Source organism: Vitis vinifera, chromosome 19 (assembly GCF_030704535.1).
Source record: "Vitis vinifera cultivar Pinot Noir 40024 chromosome 19, ASM3070453v1".
Taxonomy (NCBI): Eukaryota; Viridiplantae; Streptophyta; class Magnoliopsida; order Vitales; family Vitaceae; genus Vitis; species Vitis vinifera.
This window is the reverse complement of record NC_081823.1, coordinates 13,757,298-13,770,049: the sequence shown is the minus strand read 5'-3', so window position 1 is coordinate 13,770,049 and position 12,752 is coordinate 13,757,298. Positions and strand designations below refer to the sequence as shown.

Below are 12,752 nucleotides of genomic sequence, written 5' to 3'. Positions count from 1 at the left end.
ATTCGTTCATTGTCTATAACTTCTTGCCTGATTATCAATTTAGATGTTCATATTTGCATATATTTATTCATTCCACCATGTATTTTGTTGGCTTATTTGTAATGTATACAATTTTGATGAAATGTTTGATTATTTGAAAACCGAATTTCCCCTAACCCACTAATAAAAAGCAAGTAAAAGTCCGACCAAGAGGGGTGTTCTTGGCCGGTGGCCTTCCTGATAAGTCACCTTAGCCGTAGACTAGATTTAGATTTTGCAATTAGTACCTTTCTTTTCCTTCTAGGAATCACTATCATCTTGACCAATCTAGCCATGTACCAAAAAGTCAATTTTGCCAAGTTTAAGAAGTTTGCTTTAAGCCTGTTCATCATAGTTGACAGAAGAGAAAATGTCCGCAGGAGCAGAGAGAGAGAGAGTGAAGGCAATACATTCAGTCATGAATTTGATGCAAATCCCAAAGTACGTAATTGTCTTGAATACTCTCACCATGATTGTCGATCTATCGGATCAGACGATTACTATGTTTGCCAAAAATGCCTGGGCCGTATGTGGAATAAATCAGTTCCACAAGGAGGGGAAACTGCAAATTTCCGTACAAGGTCACTGGAAAACAGGCTAATGCAGCCAAGGCAATAAGAATCCATGCCTTCTTTTCACCAAAGAGAAGATAGATTGCGCCACTGTAGGCTATCATCATGAATGTTACGGAGAGGAATAGAGTAACAAGGCCAAATATCAACCTCCTGGGAAGGGCAAAAAGAAAATCATCTTCTGCATATCGTGCCGTGAGAATGGATAGGCATATCAGCACCGAAGCAATGGATAGGAAGAGGGAAAGCGCATCCGAAACTGCAAAAACTTTGAAGGCAATTTCTTTGGAGAAATTTCGTATGCCAGTATCATCATGGTTGCCACCCGGGATGGTAATTGCAGCTGCAAACACTACAGTAGCAATAAGCGCTGCCGCCAATGTGTAAAATTTTGCTGTGCCTTTCATCCATTTCTCCCCTTCTTTTATCAAATTTTCATGTTCCTTTATAAATGCCATTTTCGGTTTATCTTTGTTTTCGTTCTCAGATTCACTGAAGGCTCTCGGTGCATATTTTTCAATTTCCTGTGTAAAAATCATAAAGTTTCTAAGATACAGAAAAAGAGTGGATATGTATAAGAAAATTAATTCCCCTTCAAAACAAAAATTATTACCTTAAACCAATGTAACTCGCGTTGCATTTGTAGAGCTGCACCAGAAACGAGACTGAGCCGGTGCGGAGGGGCCAATTTTCCAGCCAAATGCAAGATATTATCGTTATTTGTATCATCTCTGGTTCGTATTATAAGTTGTCTATGCATACCAGTTTCGCAGATGAGGTTGAAAATCTTTTCATAACGATTTAATACTACCAATTTGAATAGATCCTCATCCAGATACTCGAGTGCAAAAGGATATGACTTTATAATCTCTTCCAGAATCTCGGGAATCCCATATTTTGCCCCATTAATGAATGATTGTCTAAATATTTCCTTTGCTCTTGACACTTTCAAAACTTCAGTACATACGTGGTTAAGCAATTCAAGAGTCAGAGTATGCATTGTTTTTGTTTCTTGGATGTGCTTGATGGGTGGTACTGCAATTAAAATTATATTAAGGACAACATAACATTGCATTCAAGACTTTTGCATGCTTTAGTGGTAGTTTTGTTGTGTTCCTTACCTAACCATATAACCAGTTCCCAGAATATTGCATTCGCCTTTCGGCAAGCTGTGTGCAACGTAAAATTGAAGCAGTTCAGATGCAAAAGCAGGACTAACAGAAGAAAAAACAAAAAAGCAACCCTGAACCAAGTACCAATTAAACACTAATCTAAATTAAATTCATTGTGAGAAGTTGCCAACTCATATTGGCTGGTGTAAAGTTTTTTTGGGATTCAATAGGTTACATATGTTTCCCTAAAACCGTCGCACTTGAATTTAAAGGCTAGAATCAAGAAGCCTAATGAAACTTGGTACAAGCTCAATTACTCGACTTCTTATTAATTAACCAGGAGCATCAAGTGACAAGATATTCACAAAATCTATCAAAGCAATGAAAATTGTGTATCCTGCATAAATCTCTGAGTAGTAGAGTATTATCCATTGGAATTTGATTGTAGAGCTGATTTCAAATCCATTACTCGAACTTAAAAGGAAAAAAAATGAAGACAATTTTGTGAGGACAAATTAAAATTGTGAGGACCTTGAAGTCAACAAATTAGCATTTCTCGACCTGGTGCAATTTGGCAAATTGGTTTGACCTAACTCGAATCTCGGTGAAGTTGAGAAACCATTTTTAGTACTCAAGTTAGGATTTGGTTGAGTTTCTCAACCAAAAGTTAATTTTGGTTGAGCTCAATTTTGGGTTGAGTTCAGACCAATGCTTCAACAATCTAAGCTGAATTAAACTCCATTAATATTTGTAGAATGTATTACTATATAATAATATCAAATTTTTTTTATAAAATAAGTTTAAGGGAAAAATCATCAAAATATATTAAGCTAACTCTCAGAAATTTGCCTACCCCCTTGTGAACACTATTTGGAAGGAAATTTATTTAGGAAGCCTCTTAAGCAAGCCAGAAAGGTATCCTGTCCTTTGTAGCCTATGCATTCAAAAGTACAGGGCCTAATGAACATGAGACCCAAGCATGGTGCCTACTACTTCATCACATTTACGGATGGTTATATCTACAAGTCCAAAGAATTGCATTGATCTAGATGTTACATGAATATTGTAAAAAATTGAAAAGAAAAAACTATTACAGCATTAAGGATAAATCATGGACATGAGTATCCATTGCAGATTTTTAAAAATCTCTATGATGAAAAGGAAATCTAAAGAATAATCAATAGCTTCAAGGACTCCATAGTAAAATGGTTGAACTAAAAAAAGTAACCATAAACTTTTGGATATGGTTCACTCAAAAAGGCACATGCCAACTATCTAACATCTTTTGGGGTGGGAAAGGAGGGTTGCTGTTTTGATTGCAACTTAAATCTTGAATAGAGTGCCCTCAAAATCAATTACTTCAAATCCATATAGTTAAGAAGCCAAACCTAACTCAATTGTGATCCTAAGGGTTAGCAAGTTTAGTTCATGTAAATTCTCATAGATATTGTGCTATAAAGGAAACAAGTGCACTTTCATTAGATATTCTAATAAATCAAAGGTTGTGTGATGCTTAGTGAACAACTCAATGGGAATATAATTGAAATTAAGTCATAAGAAGTTAATTTCTTATAGGATGATATTTTGAGTAGAGGAGCATTGAACAGAAGTCTCAATTTATTAGAGGCAATTAAACCAAAGGAAAATACTATGATATCTCATATCGAAGAGGGGAAAAAGTTCTTGATATTATATATATATATATATATATATATATATATATGAGCTTCTCTTAATTATTTAGACACATTTTAATGTTATGAGGGCTCTTTAAGCCCAAAGTGGATAGTATATATTTACATGGTTGGGAGTGAGTCATTACAAATGGGATCAAAGTGTATCCTCAACCATGGTATGAGAGTTTGTTTGTTTGGTCCTGTAATCCTATGGGACACAATGAGGACTTTATGTCTTCATGAGGGTGATTTTAATATCCCACATTGAATAGGGGAAAAATTTCTTAGCATTATATATGTAAGAGCTCTTCTTAACCATGCAAACGTGTTTTAAATCTCTGAGGTCCCTTTTAGTTCAGAGTAAACAATATCTACTTGATTGGGAGTGAGTTGCTATAGATGTTAAAGATTTTGCTAAGGATATGAGTGACTTGACAAGATAGTAACTTTGAGTAGTGACTTGCCACTTACTAGATTATGCCACTAAGTGGGATTTTACCATTTCATATTAATTCACTAGATTTAGATGTGAGTGGAAAAAAACTTGGAACTATCTCATCATTGTAATTGTGGGCATTAAGGTGAAGTTTTCATGTTTGCATCATAAGATCATGATGTTGGGATAGATTCTTTAAAAGCATGATATGATGCAACCATAAATGGAGTTCATTAATACTTACATTATGACTTCGATTTTCTATTTACTATCCTATTTATGAATTATGTATGTTAAGCATTCAAACCTACATCACTTGCATGTACATGACTTGAGTGATTTATGAGTTACATAGAAAATCTAAGTCATAGATTCCTTGCAAGTTAATGACTCATTCACAACTGGTTCATGGACTTCAATAATCCATTTGAGGCTATAGTGTACTACCTCCTTATTGGAGGGATGACTTGCCCTAGTCATTAGGATGGGTTTCCCATGGTGAATGTACTAGTGTGTTTAGTTATGTTGGGAAACCTAGATCTCTCCATCCCATAACCCTAGATTGTATAGGTGCATGCAAAATATCCTAGGGTTCTAAATCCTATGCAACATAAGCAAAAATCAAAATTTTAACATTCTATAATCTAGAGAAAAGTCATTAAAAACTTTGAGAAAATAAAAGGCTAATCTTAACAGAGAAAACACCTAAGAGGGGGAGATGGGTGAATTAGGTTTTAAAAAAATATTTTTCAAACACAACAAATTCAAGCAAAGAAAACACAAATATAAAGAGAGACGGTTAGAAAGAGCAAACTCGGATTTTATAGTGGTTCAACACTTCCTTGCCTACGTGCACTCTCCTCAACCTCTTAACTAAGTGAAGGTTCCACTATACTTGAAGCTTCAACCAAGCTTTAAATCACCTTTACACTTAGATTCCAACTCCAATGGGCTATTACACAATCCCTTCAAGTCTTAACTCACTTGAAGCTTTTAACACTCAAATAATAAGTTTGAATCTCTCAATCTAGCTCAACAAGGGTTCAAATACAACTTAAATGATAGGAAGAATCACGAAGGTGCACTAAAGAATATGCATATGAAGATTTAATACACTAAGAAAAGAATGAGAGCTTTTGAGGTAAGAACAAGCAGGTGGACAAATAAATGCAGGTGTTCTCTACCTCATAAATGAAGTGGAGTTCTCAATTTATAGGTTTCTAGCCTCAGGAGCCAAAAATGCTAAAAAGTAGCCTTGATCGGTCGTGTTGAGGGTCAATCGGTTTACTAGCCATTAGACGATAAATGCATGGTAGGTGACTGTTATGCCTCGACCGATCCTTGACCAAACCTCGATTGGATCTCGACCAAGAAGGCATATTCCTCGACTAGGAATACAAAGCTACAAGAAGAGAGAGAATATTTTTTGCATTTCTCAACCAGACCTTGATAAAGAAGGTGTAATCGATCGACCGGTGGCCTAACCGATTGAGCCGGTTGACCAATGCCTTGACTAATTCACCATTTTTGGCCTAGGCAAGGTATTTAGGTATATTAATATGCCAATTTTGAAACAATTTGCCTAAGGTTCATTTGATAAAACTCAGGTTTTGATGGAAATTAACTTTAATGCCTATTACCGAGTTTTTAAAGAGCATGAAAAAAAATGAAATCCTAAGTGCACCATGCATTCATCTTACATATGTTTCCTATTATTAAAAAGTCTTCCAATTGTCTTGATCTTGCATCCATTGGGTCTTTTGATGACTTTCCAAACTAATACATGGAATTCTTTATAATTCAAACCAATTAACAACTTAACCATGGTTTGTTATCATCAAAATGTGATTGGGAGAACCCTTGGGCTAACAAACTTTACCTTTGATTTGAATGGTTCTCAAATCAATTCTGCTTAATGAAGATGAAGCCTAAAGAGTCCAGAGGTCTCATACACCGAAAAGCTTTTGCTTGATGACTTGATCCATGATCTATGTGGGCTTTGGAAGAGAGGAATCATAGGCTCTCTCTCTCTCTAGATATAGAAGACGATTGTCTCTTAAAAAGTGATTGGAACCCTAACCCTTAAAGGGTATTTATAGTGTTTCCTTACTAGGCTTAAATGACTTGAGCCCACTAAGGCTTAGGTTACTTAATCTTGTCTAAAATGGGTCCTAATTGATTAATTAACCATACATTATCATCTAATTAACCAATTCATGTCAATGAGATAATAAAGAGAAAACAAAAAATATAAATAAATAAATTTGTAAATAAATCTATATCGTTACATCATGTCATTCTTTTTAGGGCTCAATTCTAATAGGTTACACATTAGATAGGATTTATGGTGAGTTAGACATTGGTCATTAGGTAGTCTTGACTTCACCAAGCTACTATGTTGTATAAGCTCTCAACCTTGAGAGAATATTGATCTAGTGCTAAGGTCTTCAATGGCTTTGACCCATGAGTGAGACCCTAAAGTGCTCATATATTCTCTATAGATTAGGTCACTATGATTGAGCCATGCGATAATAGGTATTCTCAAGATAAGCACCATGATATTTTAGGGGTTTGAGACATTATGTCCCCTTAAGTGATCCTAAGGACATGTGATCATGAAAATTGTGGCCACAATAATTCCTTAAGTGGAATTTGATGTATTCTCTTTGAGAGATATAGTATGTCAATTGATAACATAATAGGAGGATCTAAGACTTAAGGATTGTAGAGGTAGTCTTGAGAGGTTGATAACATTCATCTTGTTAAATTATGAATACCAATTCATGGGGAGCTTGCATGCAATTGTTAGTAGGTCACAGACTGAAGTTTTCTATCTCAATCTAATATCATAAGGATACTAAAGTGTAGTTGACTCTTTATAGTTAGATTTTGAGTCAACTTTAAAATTTGATTTTAAGGGAGCCAGTACTTCCCTACAGGTCCTAGTGGTTCCCACTCAAACTCATATTCCTTGGTAAAAAAATTATTTGAGGAATAGTTGAATTCTTTATTTATATATGTATAAGAGCATTTTGGTAAATACAGAAGGTTGCAATAGTACATATAAATAGTCTTTTTAGATTCAGATAATTAATTAATTGGAACTCAATAGAGCAAATTAGTTAATTAGGACCTAATGAGTTAGATTAAGTAACCCAAACGTAAGATGAGTTCAAGTCACTCGAGCTAAGAGGTAAGCCTATATAAACTCCTTAAAGGGTTTAAGGCTTAGTACTTTTCATCCATTCAATCTTCTATCTTAATATCTATCCCCACAGAGAGGACTCCAACATCCTTATGTGTTAGGATACAGGAAAGAGAGCTATCAGGAAAAAGATCATGAGGTATTTTAGATCTAAATTAACCTTTTCACCAATTAGATTTAATTTTTTGAGCACTTAAATCTAATATTCAGTGTTTTGAATTCTCCCATTACATAGTTCTAGCATTTCTATGAAGATAGTAGCATGTACCTAATGGTCTAAGGCTTGAAGTTAAGTAATCTAGATGTTCCAACACATGAGAAGCCTGAAATTTTTAATAAATCTCTCTTATCCATACTTGTGAAATATGAAAAGCTACAATGAAATAGAATATGAAGTTTATTAGCAAGAACTCTATTTGAGAATTAATTAAACTATTGTTAAGATGTAAGACCTTAAGGAAAAAGTAGGTTTTTAAGGTCAAACTTAAGGTAAATGATGCAAGGTGTTAAAATTAACTCATGAAGAAAGGAAACAACCAAAATGAGAGTGTAGAGATAAAAAAAAAAAAAAAAAAAAAGAACTTCTCATGAGAAGTGAGGTTTGCCTCAACTCTCCTTATTCAAACCATTATCACATCTTTGGATTTGAAATTATATCAAATAAACATTCAAATTTTTTTTCTCAATGGAGAACTAAATAAGAAGATCTATATAGATCAATTGACTTGTTTTATGGCAACTAAATAGAAAGGCAAAGTTAACAACTACAAAGGTCCATTTATAACCTACAATAATCATCTAAACAATGGTATATTGCACTAATGGGTTTATGATGGTCTAAGAACACTATTGCATGTTAAATGGTGTAAGGGTAGATTCTATATTCTATTTTTTGTATACAAATGAAATGTTGGTTATGGATGACAATGAGATAGTTGCCTCTAAAGTGTGGTGGTCGTCAACTTTTAAAATGAACAGCATGCTTAAAGCAAACTGTGTTCAAAGTTATGATCCTAATCAATCAATCAATCAAGGAGACTTTTTGGTTTGTTTTACAAATCATACACAATGAATATTCTTGAAAAAATTCTAGATGTAAAATTGAAAATCTATTGGCATTCATATAGAGGAAGATAAGACCTTAAGCTTTAATCTGTGTCGTGAGAGTTTTGATGAATAGGAAAAGATCACTCAAGGTTCCTATATGCTAGCATTGTTAGTAGCTTAAAGTATCCAATGATGTATGCATGAATTAATATCCAATGTACATGATTTGGGTACATTAGGAGTTACATAAAAGCATAAGTCATGGATTCCTTGTAAATAGGTAAGTTGTCCACAGTTGGTTCATGAATTTGGGCAATCCAATCGAGACTATAGTGCACTACCTCCTAATTGGAGGGACGACTAGTCTTGGCCATTGGGATGAGTTTCCTATGATGAGTGTATTAGTGTATGTGATGCACACTAGATAGAACCTAGAGTGAATCATGACGCAAGGCTATCAATTTTCATGATTCACCAAGCTACTATACTGCATACACTTTCAACCTTAAAGGATATTGAGTTTGTGCCAAAATTAATAGAAGACTTTAACCTATGAGTGAAAGCCTAAAGTGGTCATATATTCTTATGAATTGGGTCACTGTTGATGGAGGTTGATGACAATAGGTATTCTCAATAGAGGCACCATGATATCTTATGGGATTGAGACAATATGTCCTCTTGGGTGATCTAGAGGACATGTGATCATGAAATCTGTTGCCATAGTAATTCCTTTAGTGGAATTTGACATATGCTCATTGGAGATAGAGTATGTCATTTGATCACATAATAAGTGAGATCTGTAACTAAAGGATTTCAAGGGTAATTTTGATAGGTGACAACACTACCTTATTAGATTACAGACATCGGTTTATGGAGAGTTTGCATGCAATAGATAATAGAACACAAACCCAAGTATTTGGTGTCTTGTTGTAGTATACATAGGGTACTAAAGTGCAGTTGACTTTTTGTAGTGAGATGTTGAATCAATTTCAGAATTTGATTCTAAGAGAGTCAGTTCTCCTATGGGTCCCAATGGTTCTTGCTTTGAGTTCATATTTCTTGATGATGTGGTTTATAAGGGTCAAATGAGTTAAAATTAAAGATTAAAATATTCAAAAGTTGGTGAAGGTACAAAGAATGTGAGGATGGTACAAGAAATGTTAAAAGGGTATGAGAATTTTGTTTTTTCATTTCTTATACCATCACATTTCATGCACCCTCTTCGCATTCTTCATACCCTTTTGACATTTTTTGTACTCTTTAATTTTTTTGAAAATTTGAATTATATGTTTTTTTTTTCACTTCACTCGACAATAATATTGTGTAAAAAGACTAAATACACTTAAAATTGAAGCAAATAATTTTCGAAAAAAATTGAAAGATTAAAAAATTTAAAAATTACTATAGGTATGAAGAATGTGAGGAGGGTACAAGAAATGTGAGGCACTTCACATTCTTCGTTCCCTCTTCACATTTTTGTACCCTCTAATTTTTTTGAAAATTTTAATTCTAATTTTAATTTTTATATATTTTAATTTTATTTATTTTTACTTCATTTGACAATAATATTGTGTAAAAACACTAATTACACTTGCAATTGAAGTAAATAATGTTTGAAAAAAATTAAAATATTCAAATATTCAAATGGGTCGGGCATGAAGAATGTGAGGAGGGTATGAAAAATATGACAATCCTCACATTCTTTGTATCCTTATATTCTTTGTAATCTCTAAATTTTTTGAAAATTTTATTTTTTATGACAATAATATTGTGTAAAGATTATCATTGTTTTGGGAATGTGGAATTTATGGAAATAATCTCCAAAAGAATTCAAAGATTGAAATACTAAAAGGTTATCATGTAATTATGATTTAATAGCCTTGTATCCTTTTCTATATTTTACAAAAAGTTTATCGTTTTTTTTAAACTTTATCATTTTACAAAAATATTTTTTCCTAATTTTTATTTATTTTAATAAATAAAAATCCAAAAAGTTAATTATATAAAATATTTTAACAGATTTTATATAACCGGTTATTGTAAACTATCATAGCAATGTCTGTATGATACCTTAGAGTAAATTTCGGTAACCAAGCATGGCTCGATAATAAAACATATACCATTGACTATATACCATACCTACTACTTCTGGATATCATCTTAAAATAAAACATGAAAAATTAAAAAGAAAAAGCAAAAGAAAAGACCTAATAATGCCCAGCAACACAGTCAGAAGAAATCATGCGAAAACAAACAGCTCAAAGTTACCCCTAATTTTCTTTGTTTATTTTGAATGACTGCCATCCACCAGTCAGCGTTTCAACGCTATCTACTCCTTACCCAATACTCAACTAAATAAAGTTGACTTGGAAGACTCTATCATTGCACCTCTTATGCTTCAATGGTTCCTGGCCCATTTCCTGTATCTTTTGCAGACAGTGGGAAAAAGGGCTGCTGTTGTCTCTCCTTGGATGAGAGTATCTTCTCTGCCTCGATATAGTTGAATATAATCTTCTATCATGGATAACAAATCCATCTGCGAGGTAATTTAATTTTGACCTTTGTCAACTGCAGATTTTGTTTAGGTTTTCTGTTACAAATTAGAATAACTTCGCTAAACATGGCAATGACTATAATCACGATAAGGAATTTGTTGTAAAGGCTTCTTCTTCTTCACTACGTCTTAGAAATGACAACAGCGCAAACAGTCCTAAAAACAGTAACATGGACATTGCTGAGCATGATGAGGAGTTCACTGTAATGGCTTCCTCTTCATTACCACTCTCGGTAAGCGATGCCAGCCCAAACAATATCCACTTCATCAATATGGCGCAGGATACTGATGAATATGCCCCAGTCTCTTCCACTTCATCATTGAAAAGAACTACTACCATCGACACGGCACACCTTACCAATGAATATGTTTCAGTGGTTTCATCTTCATCTTTGCGAAGGACTAGCAGCTCCGGTAAGATGCTGAAAGCCATGTTCATGTCCATTTCCGTGTATTTTGGGCATAATTAGTATACAAGTAGAAGTGTAGTTTATTGGAGGTTCAAACTATTATTGAAAGATATAAAGATGTTGATTAGAGGTAAACAAAGAAGTCCAAGAAAATAATTAGCAAAGAAAAGATATCAAGGAAAATGAAATTTTAAAATATTTAATTTTTATATTGAATAATTAAAATAAGTGAAATGAGTAGCATATAAAAATAATTAATTTATTGATTTTAGATGTATTTTATTTCACTTTTTCTTACCTTCTATTTTTTCAATTTACTTTCTTTCCTTTGTATTTTTTGTCAAATTTTCTAAGAACCAAACATAACTTAAATGATTTATTTTTAAAAAAATAATTTTAGTATTAGGATGTTATGAACGTTGAAGAATTATACATATCAGGGAAATCTAGGCTGACCTATACATCTTTTGGTTTTGTGACTGCAGAATTCTATTACTTGGAACTGTACAAAGCTGTGCTCAATGGTGACTGGGAAAGTGCTTCAAAATTATTGAAGGATGATCCACGATCATTCTCCGCCCCGATCGGAACAGATGATTCCCGAATGCTTCACATAGCAGTTGAGTTAGGAGAGGCCAGAATGGGTTTCGTGGAGAAGTTGGTTAAGTTTATGCCAAGTGAGGCACTGGCTCTGCAGGATTCTGATGGCGCCACTGCCCTTTTCAACGCTGCAAGGGCTGGCAATATAAAAGCAGTCAAGTTGTTAGTGAACAAAAACCCAAGCTTGCCCAATATCTGCCAACGCGACAATTTTGCACCTCTTCACAGCGCTATTAGGTATGGTCATAAAGAGCTGACTTTATATTTATTAAGCGTCACCAGAGATGATAAACATCCATATCCTTTCTCAAATTTGCCTGGAATCGAACTTCTGCGCAGAGCACTAATGGTGGGGTTTCATGGTGAGCTATATTTACCATCCCCTATCTATTTTCTTGATATGAATTACTGCCGGGTTCCCATGTACAATTTCATAATATGCAGATGTAGCACTGTATCTGGTTAAACGTTATCCTGACCTTGCCACATGCCATTTCGATTCCGCCCGCCACGATGCTAATGATTCTGATGAGGATTTTGCCCCTTTGACAGTATTGGCTAAAAGGCCTTGGGCTTTCCCAAGTGGAAGTCGCTTCAACTTATGGCAACTCATAATATATCATTGTTAGTTTCTTTACTCGCTTGCCCCTTTTAAATTGCTTTGTGTTTGTCACTGCATCTCCCTTGCTTTTGTTTATAAGTCAAGGTATTTTCTTTTATGTTAATCCTGTTTAGCTCTGTCCTATAAATAAAAAAGAAAAAAAACTTGAAAGGAATAATTAATTTTCTGTCTTTGGATGCTATAAAAATGTAAGAAAAATATTACAGAAAAATACAGGAGGAATTTAAAAAAAAAAATTCTCCATTTTCCCCAGAAAAGTTGGAAACAATTTGGAATTCTGCACTGAGGGTGAGATTGACCAAAAATTTCAATACCACCCATTGCTAGCTTCAAATGCCTTTAAATTTAATGTGATCCCTTTCTGTCCAAATGCTCATTCCACTGAATGCTTGTTGGATTATTTTAGTATTGTGGCTATTGACTTAAACAAATTGGCTTGATTGTTCATTTTTATCTCACTTCCTTATCTTATATAGGCTCAGTGTTTTGGTTTTACCATT

General features: G+C 33.9%; 2 protein-coding genes across 4 annotated transcripts in view; one reads left to right on the top strand and one right to left on the bottom strand.

Annotated features, from left to right (window-relative positions):
- Positions 1-313: 313 nt before the first annotated feature.
- Positions 314-12,752, bottom strand: part of LOC100250505 (uncharacterized) — a 35,953-nt gene continuing 23,514 nt past the window's right edge. Inside the window, exons 2-4 of the mRNA XM_010646484.3 lie at positions 1,712-1,759; positions 1,204-1,625; positions 314-1,114 (exon numbers count right to left, since the gene is read on the bottom strand). Of these exons, the coding sequence (XP_010644786.1) occupies positions 500-1,114; positions 1,204-1,590 (1,002 nt within the window). The 5' untranslated portion in view covers positions 1,591-1,625; positions 1,712-1,759 and the 3' untranslated portion in view covers positions 314-499. The remainder of the gene's footprint in view (positions 1,115-1,203; positions 1,626-1,711; positions 1,760-12,752) is intronic.
- LOC132253463 (uncharacterized) lies at positions 10,367-12,412 on the top strand. 3 transcript variants are annotated; one of them, XM_059735561.1, is made up of 4 exons: positions 10,367-10,609; positions 10,728-11,034; positions 11,516-11,992; positions 12,183-12,412. In XM_059735561.1, exons 1-4 carry the CDS (start codon positions 10,586-10,588, stop codon positions 12,257-12,259), a joined length of 885 nt encoding a protein of 294 aa, XP_059591544.1. In that variant the 5' UTR covers positions 10,367-10,585; the 3' UTR covers positions 12,260-12,412. The 3 variants fall into 3 exon arrangements, with proteins under 3 accessions (XP_059591544.1, XP_059591542.1, XP_059591543.1); XM_059735559.1 differs by having other exon boundaries at positions 10,371-10,609; positions 12,075-12,412; XM_059735560.1 differs by having other exon boundaries at positions 10,374-10,609; positions 10,754-11,034; positions 12,075-12,412.

Coding starts and splice junctions, on each gene's coding strand:
- LOC132253463 (XM_059735559.1), top strand. CDS start 10,586: ATGGATAACAAATCCATCTGCGAG. Junction 10,610..10,727: donor ATAACAAATCCATCTGCGAG/GTAATTTAATTT, acceptor TTTGTTGTAAAG/GCTTCTTCTTCTTCACTACG. Junction 11,035..11,515: donor GCGAAGGACTAGCAGCTCCG/GTAAGATGCTGA, acceptor TTGTGACTGCAG/AATTCTATTACTTGGAACTG.